Source organism: Tinamus guttatus, unplaced genomic scaffold (genome assembly GCF_059628265.1).
Source record: "Tinamus guttatus ecotype Peru unplaced genomic scaffold, ASM5962826v1 Tinamus_guttatus_pri_ptg000007l, whole genome shotgun sequence".
Classification (NCBI taxonomy): Eukaryota; Metazoa; Chordata; class Aves; order Tinamiformes; family Tinamidae; genus Tinamus; species Tinamus guttatus.
This window is the reverse complement of record NW_028288541.1, coordinates 247723-265749: the sequence shown is the minus strand read 5'-3', so window position 1 is coordinate 265749 and position 18027 is coordinate 247723. Positions and strand designations below refer to the sequence as shown.

General features: G+C 46.9%; 1 protein-coding gene across 1 annotated transcript; it reads left to right on the top strand.

Annotated features, from left to right (window-relative positions):
* The first annotated feature begins 1385 nt into the window (after positions 1-1385).
* Positions 1386-6336, top strand: MSX2 (msh homeobox 2). The gene is made up of 2 exons (XM_088521242.1): positions 1386-1740; positions 5430-6336. The coding sequence occupies exons 1-2, from the start codon at positions 1386-1388 to the stop codon at positions 5852-5854; spliced, it is 780 nt and encodes a 259-aa protein (XP_088377368.1). The 3' UTR covers positions 5855-6336.
* Positions 6337-18027: the final 11691 nt, after the last annotated feature.

The window sequence follows — 18027 nt, the reverse complement described above, 5'->3', positions numbered from 1 at the left end:
ATGTTATAAAGAGGAGGGGAGGACAAAATAAACAAACAGAAAAAAAACACAGTGAAAGTTGTGGGCACATCATTAAATAATGTCTGTCATAGGATGCAGGAAATATGAAATATATATACATATTTACTTTTATCCGTGCAGTAATTAGAAACGCTTTTAAAGAGATATTCTTTATTCATGCCACTGGTAGGAAGTCAAAAAGTGAGAGAATTGCTTTCGCAGCACGAGTTTGATATGTCTTTTAATTAAGGACTGCGTGCCCCTAATTTATTAAAGCTCATCTACTCTTCACGTGTGTAATTGACGCTGGAAGAAAATAATTACAGATCTAAGCTCCGCGGAATAGATTTGCCCGAACTGGAGCCTACTGCGACCGGAACGCGAACAAAACCCCTTTTTGGAGAGAAAAGGCACCGAGAGGGCCACGCTTTCGCCATTCTCCACGGGGCCGTCTCGCCGAGGGAGGACTCCCCCCTCCAAAAAAAAAAAAAAAAAAAGGAAAGTAAGAAAGAAAGTAAATGGGGGGAGACCTTTTTCCCCCGTTTCACCGGGACCAAGAGGGGCCCGAGCAGCGCCCGGGGGTCAGCGGGGCTGGGCGCCGTGGGGGTCCGGCGGGGCGGCGGGGCGCGGCGGGGCCGGGGGCCCGGGAGGAGCCGGGCAGGCGGCGGGAGGCGGCGGAGCCGCGATCCTCTGAAGTTTCCTCTTCGCCTAATCATCAGCTTTAATTACCCGGCGGCTTTTTTCTTGCTTTGCTATGATTATAGCCCTGGACGGCTCCTTAATGGCCCAGCTCCGCTCGTTGCCCGTGTCATTAACTCCTAATTTATTTCGGAGGGGACAGAACGGGGGGAGGGGAGGGAAATACCCCAAACAGAATAATTCTTAAAAAAAAAAAAGAAGAAGGAAAGAAAAGGGAAAGGAAAAGGAAAAGAAAGAAAGAGAGAAAGAAAAAGAAAAATTCCCCAAAAGTTTCTACCCACCCTCCCGCTCCCGAGCCAATGGCATGAGTCACCCCTCGACGTCAGGCCCCAGCGCGCGCCCTGATTGGCCCGCGGGGCGGTTACTCCGCTTCCCAAAGGAGGAAAGAGCCGGGGAGCCCCCAGAGGGGGAGAAAAGGGGGGCGGGAAGGGCCGCGCAGCGCTCACTCGCGCAGTCCCCGCGCAGGGCCGGGCAGAGGCGCAGGGCAGCGCTCACTCGCGCAGTCCCCGCGCAGGGCCGGGCAGAGGCGCAGGGCAGCGCTCACTCGCGCAGTCCCCGCGCAGGGCCGGGCAGAGGCGCAGGGCAGCGCTCACTCGCGCAGTCCCCGCGCAGGGCCGGGCAGAGGCGCAGGGCAACTCCCGCCAGCTCCGCGAGCGGCCGCGCTTCAGCCCCGCTCCGCACCCGCGATGGCTTCTCCGGCCAAGGCGAAGGAGGTTTTCTCCTCCGACGAAGAGGGTCCGGCGGCCGGCGCCGAGGAGCACCACAAAGTCAAGGTGTCCAGCTTGCCGTTCAGCGTGGAAGCCCTCATGTCCGACAAGAAACCCCCCAAAGAGCTGCCGCCGGCCGCGGCGGGGGGTAGCGCCGACGGGGCGGCCGTGGGCACCTCCCGGAACCTGCTGCTGTCGGGACACGGCTCCCGCGACGCGCACAGCCCCCCCGGGGGGCTTACAAAACCTTTCGACACCTCCTCGGTCAAATCGGAGAACTCGGAGGACGGCACGGCCTGGATTCAAGAGGCCGGGAGATATTCGCCTCCGCCAAGTGAGTGGCCGGCGAAGCGGCGCCGGGCGCCCCGCGGGGCGGCGGGGGCGGCGCGGGGCCCACGTACGGGAGCGAGGGCAGGCGGGCACCGGCTGCTCCGTGGCGACGAGTTTACAGGAGCACGCCGCGTACATATACACTTCTATACATATGTTTTATGTGTGCACGAACTTATATCAGTATAGCAGTGTGTTCTTCATATATGCTTATGCGAGTTGCATACATACATACATATATATATGTATGTCTCTACATATTTTATATATATGTTTTTAAAACGACACAACATTCCGGAGCCAAAGCCGATTAGCTCCGTTTCTCTCTACACATCACGCTGATACCGGTTAATGCCATTAGGGTTGCACAGACAACTATAGGCTCTCCCTGGTGCTTTTTTCCCTCATACAGAACGCGCAGAACAACTTTCTTTCTCTCTCTCTCTCTCTCTCTCTCTTTTCTCTCTTATAAATGTTTCTCTTTTAAAACACGAATTTTCCCTTCCCACTATATGCGCTCTTTGCTGACTCCCATCGCGCTTCTTCCTGGCAGGGTTGTTGTTGCTTTCTCGCCCTTTGCGTGAAGACTGTCAAAGTTCTCCGAGCTGGGTCTGAGTTCCCTGTTTCTCCACCATCTCTCCTCAGCCCATATCCACCTTTAGGGACAGATGGTCCGGAGATGACAGGTCACTTTTTAAAATTTTCCCTTCTCTGACCCTGGCTGTTGTGTCTTTGATAGAGATTTGAACTGCTTTTCTCTATTACATTTTTGGTTTTGAAGAGGTTTTTAATTATTATTTTATTTTTTTTAAAGTGCTCTCCGAAAATACTTTAAGGAATAGGTGAAAAGACGCAGTGCGATAGTATCTAGACTCCATGCCTTCCCCATAGCTTTGGCTAATAAACACCTGTACTATCAGATCGATACGTTTTTTTCCACATAACTCTGACTTGCCTGATGAAAATTAAATACTGTGTTTCGGTTGAGCTGCTCCTTTTTGTTGGTGAGCTGATTAGCTGAGTGGTTTGGCATAATTTGCCTTTTAATCTACAGGAGCGAGAAGGAAGTTTAGTGCTTTCCAGTTCTTCTATTTCTTTTTTTTTCTTCTTCTTCTTTTTCTTTTCTTTTTCCTTCTATTTGGCTTTCAGCCGCTTCCCTTCCGTTGTGATCAGCCCGAATTAATTTGATTTCTAAAGTGCCGGGATAGAGCCGCTGACAGAGGATGGGGCAATGGGCCAGGAAGGAAGGACAAGACTCCTCGTTACCTCTAGGTTTTGCTTTCTTCATGTACCGTCAAATACACTTGAACTCGACCAAGGCCTGCTCCTTTTCTAACATAGCCCTAAAAAATAGATTTAGACGAGGCCTATTTTTCTCCGTGATACGTTTCTCTTCGAAACTCCTCCGCTTTCTCAATTAAAATCACCAGTCGTTGAGAACTGGAAAATCGCTTTTGAAGGGACCTCAACGGTCGAGGAGTGCAGAGAGCCAGTGATTTCAGCGGGGCGGCGGGGGAGCAGGATGAAGACAAAGGAGAGGGTGTCTAGTTCGGGAAGATCGCTTGGATCTTCCTTGATGGTCTTCCCGAATATCCCACCGCCGTCCAGCTCCCGGCCCCGTCGGAGTTGTCCTGACAGAAAAAGGAAGCTGAGGTTTTCCCGCAGGAAGTCCCACCTTGGAAGGTTTTGGCAGTAGAAGTAGCTCCTCGATTTATTATTATTATTATTATTATTATTATTATTATTATTATTATTATTAGTGGGATAAACTAGGGGAAGAGCTCTAGATATTAGATTTTGAACAACCCGAAGAGGGAATTTTCTCCGTGTGCTGCCTGGTGCCCGAAGTTAGTGAGAAAGTGCAGGGGACGGAGGAGGGGGAAGCAGTGCAACAAATCACCCCATGGAGCACTTTAGGACTGGCACGGGGTAAACATAATTACAGCGGTCTGCTGTGGCGACGGTCCCTGTTTCTTATCAGAGCTTGGCAAGTATTGGGGGGACTAGGGAGGGAGTTGGGGGGAGAAGGCCGTTAATGTTTGGGAGGATTCTGGGGAGAAAAGAAAAAGAAGAAGAGGAAAAAATAAGAAAAAAAATAAGTTGAGAAGCTGAGTTGGGATTTAATTTAAAAAACAACTTGTTGCCGTTTCCCCGACGCGTAGCAAAAGTCGCGCCGGGTTGGGCTGGCGGAGCCGCCGGGACGGAGCGCAGGTCGCCGCCGAGCCCCGGGGACATTCGCGTTAGGAGAAACCGGGGGGGTTGTGGCAAAGAAGAGGTCGCGCAGAAAAGCGAGGTATATTCACGGCCTCGTGCAGTTTTAGGATGCAACGAAATATCGCGATTAGCAGCTTAATTATTAAAATATACCTTGCGGTCGTCAGGCGGCAATTGGCAAGTTGTTTTCTGAGAAGGATTTATTTTTCATGTCTAGTAGATAGAACGAGAATAAGAAAAAAAATATCTTTTTTTTTTCCTCTGACGTGCCTGCCTCCTCTCTTTATAACATTCTGAAATTTTGAACTTTTTTTCTTTCTTTAATTTCTTAATGTTCTTTTAAACTGCTCCTTGGTTTTACAAAAAAAAAAAAAAAAGTCAAAAGGACACAAAAGGATAACGTGCAAATACTGACAAGTGTGGAAACCAGACACTACAGCAGGCACAAAATTTAACAGCTTTGGGCAGCCTTTCGTGTGATCTTCAGTAGCAAACTGATACAACAAGTAGGGTGGTTTACTGTATGCATTAGCAGTGGTTCAAAATACAGCTAAATTTCTCGGCTTTTCAATTCAGCTGCCAGCATTTTAATAATTCTTTAGAACACAGAATTATCAGTGAAATGTAAAATGGATCTGAAGGCAGGTCAGTGATGTTCTGTCTTGGGAAAATGTACCTAACCTGCTCGGGATTATAAGGAAAACACAAAAATCAACAGATTTCCTGACTTTCATTTGCTACAGGTGCTTGTATTAGCTACTTCAAAAGCTGGCAAATACAATAACAGCTAAATGTTAAATGAAAAATGTGCTGCTTTCTCTTTTCAATTCTTGTTGAAAAACAGAAATTCCTCCTTGGGAAAAAAATTGTTATTAAGGGAAAAGAAACGCCTAATTTCAGGAGGAGGAGAAGTAGCAATTCAAATGTCCAGTTATCAAAACCACAAAAATTATCGGACCCAGTTCTTTAAATGACGGGAAAAACTCTCACAAGGCGGCTCTGGTTTGTTGTTCTTGGGTGAGAAGTCCTGGAGCAGGGATGGAATGGGCTTGTTTTCTCTTGTCACTGTCCTTTTTGTGAACACGCTCTTTCTGTTAGTGTGTTTGTCCTGTATTTTGCTGGGGATACTCCCTGGATATTGTGTGACTAACACAGCTGTTTTGGGTGCTCGATGATGTGAATCTTAAAGCAATCTGCTGGGTACCCTTGTGATTTTTTTGCCTGCAGATTTCACAGAGCTTGTGAAATTTCACACAGCTTGTCCCTCTCAAATCTAGGATTAATTTCTCAGGATGTGTGCTGAAGTCTGGTGAAGTTTGACCAGGAAAAGATTTCAAGTGCTATCTGCAAAAAGAGCATAGCATGTTTGAAGGGTATCACTTCACGTACACTTCTGTAGCCCTCTCAAACACTGCACTTCGCTCCTGAGCATGCAAGTGTGTCTCCTTTTGCGATAACTGGCCTTTCCTTTCCTTGCAGGACACCTGAGCCCCACCGCCTGCACCCTGAGGAAGCACAAGACGAATAGGAAGCCCCGAACCCCGTTCACCACCTCCCAGCTGCTGGCTCTGGAGCGCAAGTTCCGCCAGAAGCAGTATCTGTCCATCGCAGAGAGAGCCGAGTTCTCCAGCTCCCTCAACCTCACAGAGACCCAGGTCAAAATCTGGTTCCAGAATCGGAGGGCCAAGGCCAAGAGACTGCAGGAGGCCGAGCTGGAGAAGCTCAAAATGGCAGCGAAGCCCATGTTGCCTTCGGGTTTCAGTCTCCCTTTCCCCATCAACTCTCCCATCCAGGCCGCCTCACTGTATGGAACATCCTATCCTTTTCACAGACCTGTGCTTCCTATCCCGCCCGTTGGACTCTATGCTACTCCTGTCGGATATAGCATGTACCACTTATCCTAAGAAGATCAGAAAGACAAAGCGACAGTGAGAAAGACTTCCTGGTGGATCTTGTCCAACCCTGAGAAGGCAGTACCCCAACCAGTACTGGCAATTCTTTCTGCACGCTTTTATCTGTCATCCCAAATGTACAGGAGTTTGCATTAGCAAAACAAAGCATCCTGTATGCTACAGGTTGGGTGTCTTCTGATAGTGCTCTGAGCACTCAGTGTCTGATCCTGAAAGAAAAAAAAAAAGTAAAAACAAAATACCAAAAAAAAAATCTTGAGCAAATGTAGGGTTTTTATATGGTGCACGTAAAACTAGAATAAAAAGGAATGGGTGAGAAAACAATCTTGTTTTAAGGAGGCAGAGATCTCCCGACCTCTTTTTGATGGGTCCCAACACAAGTTTAAAGTAAGAGAGTGAGTGCATACCCTAACCTACACTCTGAAATCTCATCACTTAATATGGGGGGGGAGGAAAATAAAAAGGTATAATCACTATTGTTTTTGAAAAGAAAGCAGAGTCCTTAGCTAGCGACACCATGTAAATAGAAACTAGACCCAGTAGAGTCCAAATGAAGTTCAGAGCCAGCATATTCCTGCATTTCTGGGGCTAGGGGAAGTTTTTGCATCCCAAATCTCAATAGCTGTTTGCAATAAGAGGAACATCAGAGCCCCTACATGCATAATGCAGAGCAATAGTTTTATCCAACGGGGATTCTTGTATTGCCTTTATCAGCATAAATTGCTTCAGTATTTGTAAAGCACTGTGAGGGAAGGTACGGTGCAAGGGAGGGCTATCGGGCAGCCTGGTTTTCATCTCTTCCTATTGGTGTGCTCAGAATTTTTTTTTTTTTTTTTGGGTCTACAACCAGGTAATCCTGGCTCTGTGATGCTCCTTAAAAACTAGGAGAGAGGGAAGGAAGTATTGCAGGGAAAGATGCGGGATGTTTCCACAGTGCTGGTGAGCAGAGGATTGACAAACTTTTCTGCGGAGATGTTTGGGATTTTTTATTATTGTTTGCAACAGTCTGTACTTAAATAGAAAAAAAACCCTCAAGTCTTCCTCTCCTCTCCTTGCAAAAGAAGCCAATGCAAGTGACTCATGCTTCAAGCCCTTCTTAAGATAGATCCAGGTATCAAAAACAAACAACCCTACTAGTAGGATGGTGGGGTGCCAAGAGACTGTGTAACCTGTCTGTCCCCCTGGAAGCTCCTCAAGCACTGGTAGTATCTTCCCCAGGCTTCTTCCTATAACTTTTGTATTATGTGTATTACTCTTGCTAGACCTTGTGAGAAAGTTACTCCAAAAGCTGTGGAGCACTGAAGACAGAGCTTCTCCTGGATTTATTTTCTTAGCATGTTGAACAAGAAACAAACAAACAAAAATATAAATATATATATCCAAAAAAAAAAAAAAGAAAGAAAAATGAAAAAGCCACGAGCTTTTTTTTTTTTTCTTTTTTTTTTTCTTTTTCTGATTTTGGTTTGTTTTGACCCAGGCACTGTCGCTGCCCTGGATGAACCTCTGTTCTTCTCCCCCTCCTTCCCCCTCCCAATCTTCCATTATAGGGAAGTCCCTTTGAAAGGGATGCCTTGTACAATTTTATATATTTTATTGAAGATTTATTATTTCTTATCTCTTATTTCAAATTAAATTAAAAAAGAAAAAACATGTTTAATCGCGTGTGGGTCTGTGAATGCTTGGAGTTCTTTAAAAGGTAACTTTTCTCCCTGTGTGTTTTGCACTGCTGGGTCAAGTTCAAAGGAATGTTTGGGTTGCCTTTATGATTATTTCCCCTTCAGAATCTGAATTAAAGCCAAATTTGCAGCACATGAAGGTGAATTGCAAGTCAACAATTCAAAGTCTAAAGCCAAATCTTTTATGAGGTTTCCTTCTCTTTAACAACCTTTTTTTTAGGCGCCTCTGTTCTTTACAACATCATACTCCGGTGATGTTTCCTTCGTTTTTCTTAGCTCGGATCCTATCTGTTTTTTGCTTAGGCTTCTCCCATCTCATCTCCTTTTCCCTGACTTTAAATCTGTGTTTTCGTGGGAGTCTAGACTGGGCCTAGGTAGGTGTGCAGGTAAGACAGGGACCTTCCAAAGCTCCCACACGCTGCACTACGGGGCTATATGTGTTGTCCGCCCATCCCACGGGCGTCGGGGCAGCCTCTCACAAGGGTCGCACTCCTGCGCTGCCCCGGGGGCAGGTGTTGAGCTACTGCCTTGTCCTTTCTGAACCTGATGAGAGGCCTTGGGTTTGCTCCAGGAGTGCGGGGAGGCGAGGAGAACTTTGACCACTGCACACCGCAGCCCATGCCTGGCGGGCTCCGTGCAGGACTGCATTTTTTGCTGTAGGAGGTTTGCTCGGATGAGGAGGGACCTCTGAGATGGCAGTGGGATATAAACCCGGAGAGATTTCCGGGGGTAGATTTAACTGACTCGGACTCTCACGGTCGGTCATGCACAGAGGAGACTTCCTCCTCGCTCCAGCCCTGTCCAGGGCTCGCAGAGCTCTGGGAGCCGGTGGCTGCCCCGGATCCCGGCACTCGGCAGCGCAATGGGAGCGTTTCCCCCATCGGAACGTTTCCCCGTGGGAGCGTTCCCCCGCGGGCAGCGCCGGGGCCATCGCGGACTCGACTCTCCCGCCTGGCGCCCCGGTCACCGCCTTCGCCTTCGGCATCTTCCTGGATCGGGCCTCGCGTGCGCGAAAAGGAGAGGAGTGGAAAAAATAAATAAAATAAAATAAAATAAAATAAAATAAAATAAAATAAAATAAAATAAAATAAAATAAAATAAAATAAAATAAAGCCTGGCTGCAAGGAGGGTGTCGGGACTTGGCCAGGCCTTCGAGGAAACTTACAGCGTCCCGGATCCCGGCGCCCTGCTCCCAAACCCGCCCGCTTAATTTTCCCACTCCGTAGCTTTAAGGAACAAAGCTGGACGAATCTAATCGCCCTGCAGACTTTTCAAATTAGTATTTACTGACGCTTAAAAACTGGAGACAACCGCTTCTTTCTCGATTTCTTTCTGAAGTATTATCCCCTAACTCTGGGGCAGAGCGCAGCCCCCCCCGCCTCGCCCCTCTCTCTCCCTGCCCAATTGTCCCGAGCGCTTTCTTAGCTGGGCAGGGCCGGTTATAAATAAACCAGGGGTATTTTTTAACCTTCAGTATAAATCAGTTGTGTCAGGGATTACAGCTAAATCTTTTCGCTGGAAATTCTTTGAGCGCAGGAGCTTTGTGTGTGTTATGATAGATCCTTAAATGGATACAGATTTATTGCAGAACACAAGGGTGTTGAAGGAAAAGCTTCCAAATCTCGGTTACAACCTTTGCTATGGGAAAGGCAGGAGGGATCCGTGACACCTTCCCTGCGCTTGCGGATGGCATGACAATTCACCCTGCGCCCATTATTAACTTGTTCCAATTAAAGCCTTCAGAAAGGCCGAGTTAATTGAGTATTATATTTTATTAGGAGGGAGGTGTCAAGCTTTACTCATGAGACTTCATCATCGGCCTAATGGGAGCTGCCCTGCAGGCAGATCTGTAACTGAATAAATTACAGCAAGGCAGGGAAATCAGAATGCTACCATTAAACGCGATGCACTTACTGAAATTCCTCCTCCACTTTCGCAAGAGGTTCTGGAGGTGTGGCTTTAATTAGTTATTTTAATGTAAAGTTAAATTGTTCCCAAAGTATTTTCTGACACAAAGCAGATGCGATGATTAGAAGTTGAGTGAGACTGAAAGGAGTTGGCATCTGTTTCAGGTACATCTATATATTTTAAATTTTCCAATAGAAAGTGAAAAATAATTAGGGCAATAAATAATAAACATTAAAAACAACGCGATAAATTATCCCGATCCTTAAAATCCTAACTTGCTGAACAACGGCTCAGGCCAGAGTAAAGCGCAGCTCTCCCGGGACGTTAATTCCCGAGGTACGGATTTGTTGACACAAACAGTTAGGAACGGCCTTTCTGACTCGCTACGGCCAGCCGTTCATTACCGAAAGCCACGGGCGCTTGGAGCCTGCATTTCATGTTGTCACATTTCCTTGTCAAAGGCCGGAATTCCTGCATTTTATGGGAAAGGAGGAAAGTGAGGTGGCTGCGGCGTGTCTGCGAGCCAGCAAGCGCCGGAGTTTGATCTCGACCGGGAGCCTCGCCGCGGGCCGTGGGAGGCCGGGCAGCGCCGGGGCACCGGCGCGGGGCTCGGCGGGGCCGCCGCGGCGCCGCCCCCGGGGGGACGGCAGCCCCCGGCCCGGGCCCTGGGGAGCTGCTTCTCATTAGCGGCGGCTCCCGCCGAAGGAGCCGCTGCTGGTTCACAGGCACCGACTCCCGGCTCCCGGCCGCGGGGAGGGAGGCACCGCGGCGCGGAGGCTCCGCGCGGAAGCCGCCACCTGCTCCGCGGAGACGGGACGGGGCCGGCGGGGACAGGCGCCTGGCGGGGCGGCCCCGGGACGCCGGGGCTCTCTGGGCCGCAGAGCCCTGTGGAGCATCCGTGCTCCGGCCCCGGGACCGGCGGGTCGCGGCCGGCGCCCTGCTCGCCGACTCCTCCGGGTAGGGCACGGGGTACCGCGCACCCACGCGCGATACTGCCGCAGGCGTGTCCACACGGAGGATTCCATCCCTACGTATATGCCATATGACCGTGACATGGAGATGTATACACTGTACCCGCCACGCGAGCGTGATCAGAAATACCATGGGCACCCGCCAGGGACTGTGTAATTCGCGCACACGCGTGGGGGGAGGAGGGGCTAGCATTTTTTCTTTTCTTTCTTTTTTTTTTTTTTTTGGTTGGTTGTTGAGGGGCGTGCGGGTCACCCAAGGGAAGAGAAAGAGGAGATCTCGTAGGACAAGGAGTGACACTGGGCGACCCGCCCGGGGGCAGCGCCGACCCTCCCGTCCGGGAAGGAGTTTTGTGACAGACCCTCATTACGCGGCTGAGCGGGTCCCCGCGTAAGGAACGAGGGAGTCCGCGGGGCCGCTCCAGTTGGTCCAAGACACACGAACCCCAAGTTTTTACTCAGATAGGAAAGCTGCTATTATTTTCTTTCTGAAGTTTTCTTTCCCTCGTTAGTATTTTTCCCCCTGCATTTTAACACGTATCTCTCTCAAAAATAAAATAAAATAAAATAAAATAAAATAAAATAAAATAAAATAAAATAAAATAAAATAAAATAAAATAAAATAAAATAAAATAAAATAAAATAAAATAAAATAAAATAAAATAAAATAAAATAAAATGTGTGACTGTATTTCCCTACGATCCGTAATTACCACAAGGATTTTAAAGAGCCTTTTCCTGGCGGTCATTTTTTGAAGTTAACCTACTTTATGCAGCGCCCACATTTTTGCGTAGGAAGTCTCTCTCTAAAAATAAAAACAAGGCAATTAGTCCGATTTTTCCCTTCCAGAGCAGAGGAGACGGTTTGCAAGGGAAATGAACTGAAGGGCTCGGGGAAACGACGTCGCTCATCCCCGCACTCGGGAACCTGGGAGAAAACAGTTCCTAACCCTGTGCCGTGTCAGACACCACCGTGCAAAGAGTGTCTCTTTCAGGTCTCTTCTTGTTGCTGGGGTATTTTGTTCTGTTTCTTTGGTTTGTTTTGACTCCCTTCGCCCCTCGATGTCCTTTTTCCCACCGCGATCCATAAGGCATTCGGCGGGTGCTACCAGCAATTCCCAACTAGTTGCACGAACGGAATAAAAATCTTTCCATCCATTATATTTCAGTCTTTTAACACCAGAGCAATTCTGTCCCTGCTGTTTTAGTGGAAATACCGGTCTATAAAGTTGCAACTGCAGTATATTTTAAAACGCAACTTTTTTTTTTTTTTTTTAAAGGGGTTTGAAATAATTCTGCTTTGCTCGGGAAGGAAAACGTCTCAAGTCGTGTACTTACGATTAATGTTTTATAACACTGTTCAAGGAAATCAAAACCATTCTGTGATAGTCTTTCTGTAAAGGCAGGTCCTTTCTGGCAAAACGTTGTGTATATGTATTTCTTAGATTGTCGTGTTTTGAATAAGCAAGAATCTCGTAAAGAAAAAAAACACGCTCCTTAAAAGTATGCGCTACCCGTTTTATTAAACTGATTATGCCAGCGTTCATCTCAAAGTTTGTTTTAAGTAGGAATATTTTCCCAGACGTGTAATGGATTGCTTGAAAACAGAATTCTTTGCTTTTTAATGACCTGTAATGGCCAATTCATTTCAACTGCGCTTATCAAGGTGCTGTGTTAAATAACAAACCGGTTCTTGAAAACAAAAAAGTCATAATGAAAAATAAGCAGTCAGAATAATCTCCCATCTCCGAGCCAAAAAAATGCAATAAAATTAATTTAAGACTGTCAAAACATCAAAGCTGAGAAAAGGAGCTGCTAAAATAATGTCTCTTGATAAGGAAATAATAAAAACACACCAAAAAATGTCTACTCAATAAACTCCACTGGATTTGGGGGTCTGTGCTATATTTTATTTGGTGATGAAAGCACTTTGATGTCACCGTATTCCAAACAATTATTATTATAATTTTAAACAACCTGGTGTTTTCCATTACTAACGGCTTACGCTTTGAAGTTACACCTCATAATTTCTTAAATTAAATAAATCATTTTAAGTTTGCACTGGGAGCCTTTTAATAGCAGAGAAAGGAATATCATTATCTTATTGAGAGGCAATTGCAGTGGCTCCAGTTTGGCTGTAGCTGGGGGCAAAGTGGTGCACTATAACAGACATACTTTATTAGCCTCCCATAACTCTTGAAAGAACATTTTTATATTTTCTTTGATTCCCCTCCTCCCCCTCTTGTTTTAAAGCTGTCCCAACCTTTAATTACTGCCTAATATGAAAAGCATTATTTTTTAATGCTGTGTAATTTACCAGAGGCAATAGGCCAAGTTAACAATTGTTTATTAGGGTTGCTGTTTCACACAGGGCAAAGAATGCTGTTCCAAACCCAACTTTTCATGGGTGGTTGCACTAATTAATACAGTGTCTGAGACTCCTAGGGGGTTTTTAATATTAAAGCCTATGGGGCGGAACGGTTTTTAGAAGTCCAGCTCCTGCTGACGTCCTCCTCCCCTCCCCAGTGTTTTCTGCTGCTTTCAAGCTGTTTTGATCCGAGGGAAACGTCGGCGGGCAGGCAGGGAGCGCCCCCGGAACCTTCTCGGCCCCGCGATGCCCCGGCGGGGCGGCCCTCGCGCCCGGGGGGAGCCAGGGCCGAGCGCTGCCCCCGACGGCTCCGCGCTGCCGCGGGGCTCCGCTTCCTCCCCCCACATTTGATTCTCCTCCCGCCTCCGGTCAAGGCGGCTCTGTGCCCGTCGAGGCGCCCCTGTCGCCCGCCCCGCCGGGGGCTGCGGCACCCCTGCCCCCGGCTGGCAGCCGCTCCCTCCGGGAGACGTGCGACATCCATCAGCTTGATAAATGGGGGTTACTCACTCCTGTTCTCCCGGCTAGTTTATTTTCTTAAACTACCGGGCGAAACCCCGTAATGACGGAGCGGACAAACACACTAACAAACAGACGACAGCTTTATGGATGGTGCTGCGCTCCGCGGGATGCGGGGTGTTAAAACTCCAGCCCTGCCGCCTTTGCCCGTTCCCGCTCCAGCCCGGATCTCGTTAGCTTCTTCAGAAACCCTCGGCTGCGTTTTAAAGGAGGAGACACCCACGGATTTATTTTTTATGGCCAGATCGGGGCTGTTCTGCCTGCTCCCTCCGCCGTTAGCTCAGCTCCTTTGCAAATCTAATCTGCCCGTCTCCCTTGCTATTTTTCATGTTGGACCCATGCGTTTCTCCTCTAAGCCTTTCTCCTTTTTGATGTAGCGAGTCAATTGAAGAATGTTGGTCTCGGTTATCAATCACCCAGCTGGGGCTTAAAGGGCTCGGGCTAATCAGATTTAATTGCTCATGTAGCGCCACTCCTGCCCTGGGCCACGACCGACTTGCTCAATTAAACCCCAAATACCTGCAATCAATAAATAAGGAATGACAACACGTTTAAGGGATTTATCCAGCAAAGGAATTGAACTGGAAACAGATTACAACCCAAAAGGCCCTTTTGTAATTAAATGTACACCTCTTACTGGGAGAAAAGCTATGTTAAAAGAAAAAAAAAGATGGGAAAAAAAAGAAAAGGGGGGAAAAAAGAGAAAGGTCTTATTTCCTTCGTCTTGGAAAGGAGAAGGAAAGGAGAGATCTGACGCTGCCTTCCGAGAGGCAATTCCCGATTATTTATTAGCTTGTTTGTAGCGCGACTGAGGCAGCCGCTCCGCTCGGGAGCAGCCGCCTTCGTCCGTTCCTGCTGCCGCAATAGGCGGCCCCGACTCGTGTTTCTCCTCTCAAAGTGTGTGTTTTCCGTCTAAACAGCTTGTTTAGCGACGAGAGGAATCCTCGCTCTTGACGACTGGAAAATGTTAGTCCCCCCCTGGAGAGGGCGGGGGAAGATATTTGCCTTCCAGCGTCCTGTTTCGCACGCGGCAGCAGCAGATTTGACAGCAATCAAATCGCGCTGATTGTGCATATATGCGTATATATATATATATATATGTATGTATGCATTTATGTATATTGCATATTTGATATGCATTTTTTGAACTGCTTTAATGGCGGCAAATACAAGAAAGGCTCGCACTTAATAATAATAGATATACACTGCAAAACTGCCTCTTCAGCGGATCCGCTGTTAGTGCTCGGGGAAAGAGTTATAAGCCGAGGGATGCGAGAGCCGGGCGCTCGCCTGCGGCATCCGCGAGCGCGGAGCGGCCGCCTTGGAGCGCGCTGCGCCCGGTGGGACGTGTCAAGGCTTGTGGTGTGCAGGCGTTTTGCTTAGCTCCGCTTCCAGCGAGTGAATGCGGGGCCCTTGGTGACTCAGGGACCAACCTGCACTGCTTGGGGGCCAAGGAGGCAGCCAAGCTGGGCTAAAAGGCAGTTCAGCTGGGACCCCGTTGAGAGGTCGTTTCTTATCCCCAGGCCAGGCTCCGGAATGGCACTGCAGCACACAGCAGCCCTGGGGAGGGCTTGAGCTAGGGGAACAGCTCACTGGGAATACATATATATATATATATGAAATATGTTTTTTTTTCCCGATAAACTTATCTCTCTCCTCCCACCCCTTTCACTGAACAGTTTAACTCTAAGCCTTGTCACAGTTAAACCCTGTTAATTATCTCAGTTACTCCACCAGCGGACATTTTCTGCTGTAGATGTTGGGGGGTGCTGGCAGGATACCTGGGTCCTGTGTTGCTATGGCCTTACTCTGACTGGGAGATCAACAAGGATGGCTCTATTCCGATCCACCCGCCTGTGGAGTTGTCACTCCGGTCATGCAGAGTAAGGTTGATGGATTGGTAAGATCTCATTTTTGTGAGAAGAGAAGTTAACATCCTTGTTAATGTTAATGTGTTGATTAAGATGAAAGAAAGAATGAGAGAATGAAAGAGAAAATGAAAGAGAGAATGAGAGAGAGAGAAAGAGAAAGAAAGAAAGAGAGAGAATGAGAGAGAAATAGAGAGAGAAAGAGAGAGAGAAATAGAGAGAGAGAGAAAGAGAGAGAGAAAGAGAGAGAGAAAGAGAGAGAGAAAGAGAGAGAGAAAGAGAGAGAGAGAAAGAGAGAGAGAAAGAGAGAGAGAGAAAGAGAGAGAGAAAGAAAGAGAGAGAGAGAGAAAGAAAGAGAAAGAGAGAAAGAAAGAGAGAGAGAGAAATAAAGCTCGTCTGTCAAGGGAGTATTTCTATAAAGACTTCTGTTTGTTTGTTCCTTAGCTTGGTTTCCTAAGGAAGTCAGCATTATATGATCAAACTGTTACAGCCTTTTGAACTCCTGGGCCAAGTCCAATCAAAATTGACAAGAGGGCAGAGGTCTCAGAAATAATCAGGTTGCTGTGATTTTTGTGAAAACAGGCTGCTGGATAGCAGATAGACAGATCCTATTAAAGCCCCACTAAGGCTATAACCAGAGCTCAACTCTTAAGAAACACTAGAGAAGTGGTAGGAGAGAGAGGCACATGCTATGAATATCCCAGCAGCTTGTACCTCAGACCGAGAGAGCACAGCAAGGAGACAAAACTTCAGAAAAATTGGCTTTGCGTGCTTTTTTTTTTTTTTTTTTTTTTTTTGTAGTCATCTTTCATTTTCACTTTCTGGACCAAACTGCCCCTTGACTTGAGGAGCAGCAAAACATTAAAAGGTAGATGTAGGCACAGTCTTCTGGAACAGTTCCTGAACTGTGCTTGACAGCATCATCCAGAGGCACAAACCCCTCACTGAGCTGCCTTGGAGAAAGCCTAGGACTTGGTAGTGACCAAGTCCACATGGCGTCTCCAAGAGACTGATCCAGATACTGGAAAAGAAGCATGGAGGAGAGAAAGAATGGAAATTCTCCTAGCTGCTTTGATGAGCCTTGCAAAAGGCTCTTGTCAACTTTTGTAGTATTAACAATAATCAAGCAACAAATAAAGTTTTATTTTAGACTATGAATTATTAGCTGATAACTTTGCCTGTATGAAGGCATCTCTTTCTTGCACTCTTCTTTCTCAGTCTGAAAACCTCTTCTGTGAATTTGCATTTGACACAATCAGCACTGAGCTGGATGTTACGTGGGGCTCTCTTTTGAGGCGGGTATGTACTGCCATGCTTCTAGGTTTAGGCAGATGATGCCAGGAAGACAGTGGGTGGTTCTGCAGACAGGCAAATGGACCCATTCATGGGAGAGACTGAACTTCCTAGCCAAGAGAGAGCACCATTCAAAACCCAAGTGCAGGGCAACAGCCAGGCGTTCTTTGTACGCTGCTACAAAAGCAATGAGACCTTCCCTGGCAAGCCCAGTGCAGAATGAGACATTTCCTCCTTGCTGATGCCAAGTCAAACTGGGCCAGTGGAATAGCTTGGCTAGCCAGGTTGCCAGCTCATGGCTCTCAGAATCTGAGGTGTCACTTATAAAAATAAAATATGTAAGTTTCTGTTGTCACTGAAAACACTCCCAGCATTGACAGTTCTGAAAATATATATAACATGAACAAGATGTGAAAGATTCTCTGCACCTACAGAAAAGGCAGGTCCTAAGCTCCTCAAGGAGAGTGAGTTGTTTTATCCATGTCACCGGCATGTTGACTCCGAAGCCTAAGGAAGGCAGCCAAGTTAGCAAGAGTTTCATTGACCATAGGAGTTCAGGATTTCAAGAATTTGAATGACTGACATCTAACTTTAGCATCACACAAATCCAAACTGGGGATAAGCTAAAGGAAAACTTAGGAAAAATAGAACAAGGAAAACAAATACAACCAGATTCCTTCCAGAGCACATAGCTGCCTACGCATACTCCAGCTAATCCCTTTTGGCAGATTTCCTTTTTTTTTTTTTTTTTTCCAGATATGACCATTCCCCTTCTTTCAAGACTTTTTGTCATCGGAGGATGGAAGGAGAAGGAATGAAAACAGAGAATGCTGTGAATGTGTGCTGTATGCAAAACTGGAGTAATCTAAAAGGTCTGCAAACGCAGAGCAAGGGATGGGAGGAGAGAGATGAACATGCCTCATGGAGCCAGTTGTGGGGAGATTAAATAGCAGCCTTACTAGGAGGTATAGAAATTGGTGAGACCTAGTTTGTAGGGTAGCAGCAAAAGTCAAAGTACGAAACACAAAGCATGAAGCAGAAGGAGCAAAAACTCCTATAAATATCCAGAGTAGTCCATTTGTTCAGTACTTAAATTCTCTCCTCCAAATCATGTGAATAGGAATACTAAGTGTAATACAAGAAATATTGGTGGGCTTTAACTTGGACTTGACATATGTTCAGCTTTGGCCAAGTAAGGTCCATTCCTTCTGGTTGTCTTGATCTTAAACAGGGAGCCTTGTAAATCTGATATCCTCCATATGCCAGTTTTATATACTATACTGTTTGATATATGTTACAGGAGACAAAACACTGTCTATAAGGCTATTGTCCAGCAAGTTTTCCTGTCCAGAACAGCTCCTAACACAGCTCTCAATAATCAATGATATATAGAGAGGTAGAACTCCGTACTGTAGTGAAACACCACCTGATGACATTGCCATAGAGGAAATGTTTTCTCAGAAATCCCAATCCACTGTCTTCAAGGGGTGAAATTACTCCTGGGAGTCAGGAGTTGGTTTTACCCTTCTGATCTTTAGGAGGACAGACCTGGATACTCACCTCTGTGAAAC

What these genes read in the sequence shown, in the direction of transcription:
- MSX2 (XM_088521242.1), top strand. Translation starts at nt 1,386, where the DNA reads ATGGCTTCTCCGGCCAAGGCGAAGGAGGTTTTCTCCTCCGACGAAGAG. An exon ending in GAGATATTCGCCTCCGCCAA is followed by an intron (nt 1,741 to 5,429) that starts GTGAGTGGCCGG and finishes CTTTCCTTGCAG; the next exon opens with GACACCTGAGCCCCACCGCC.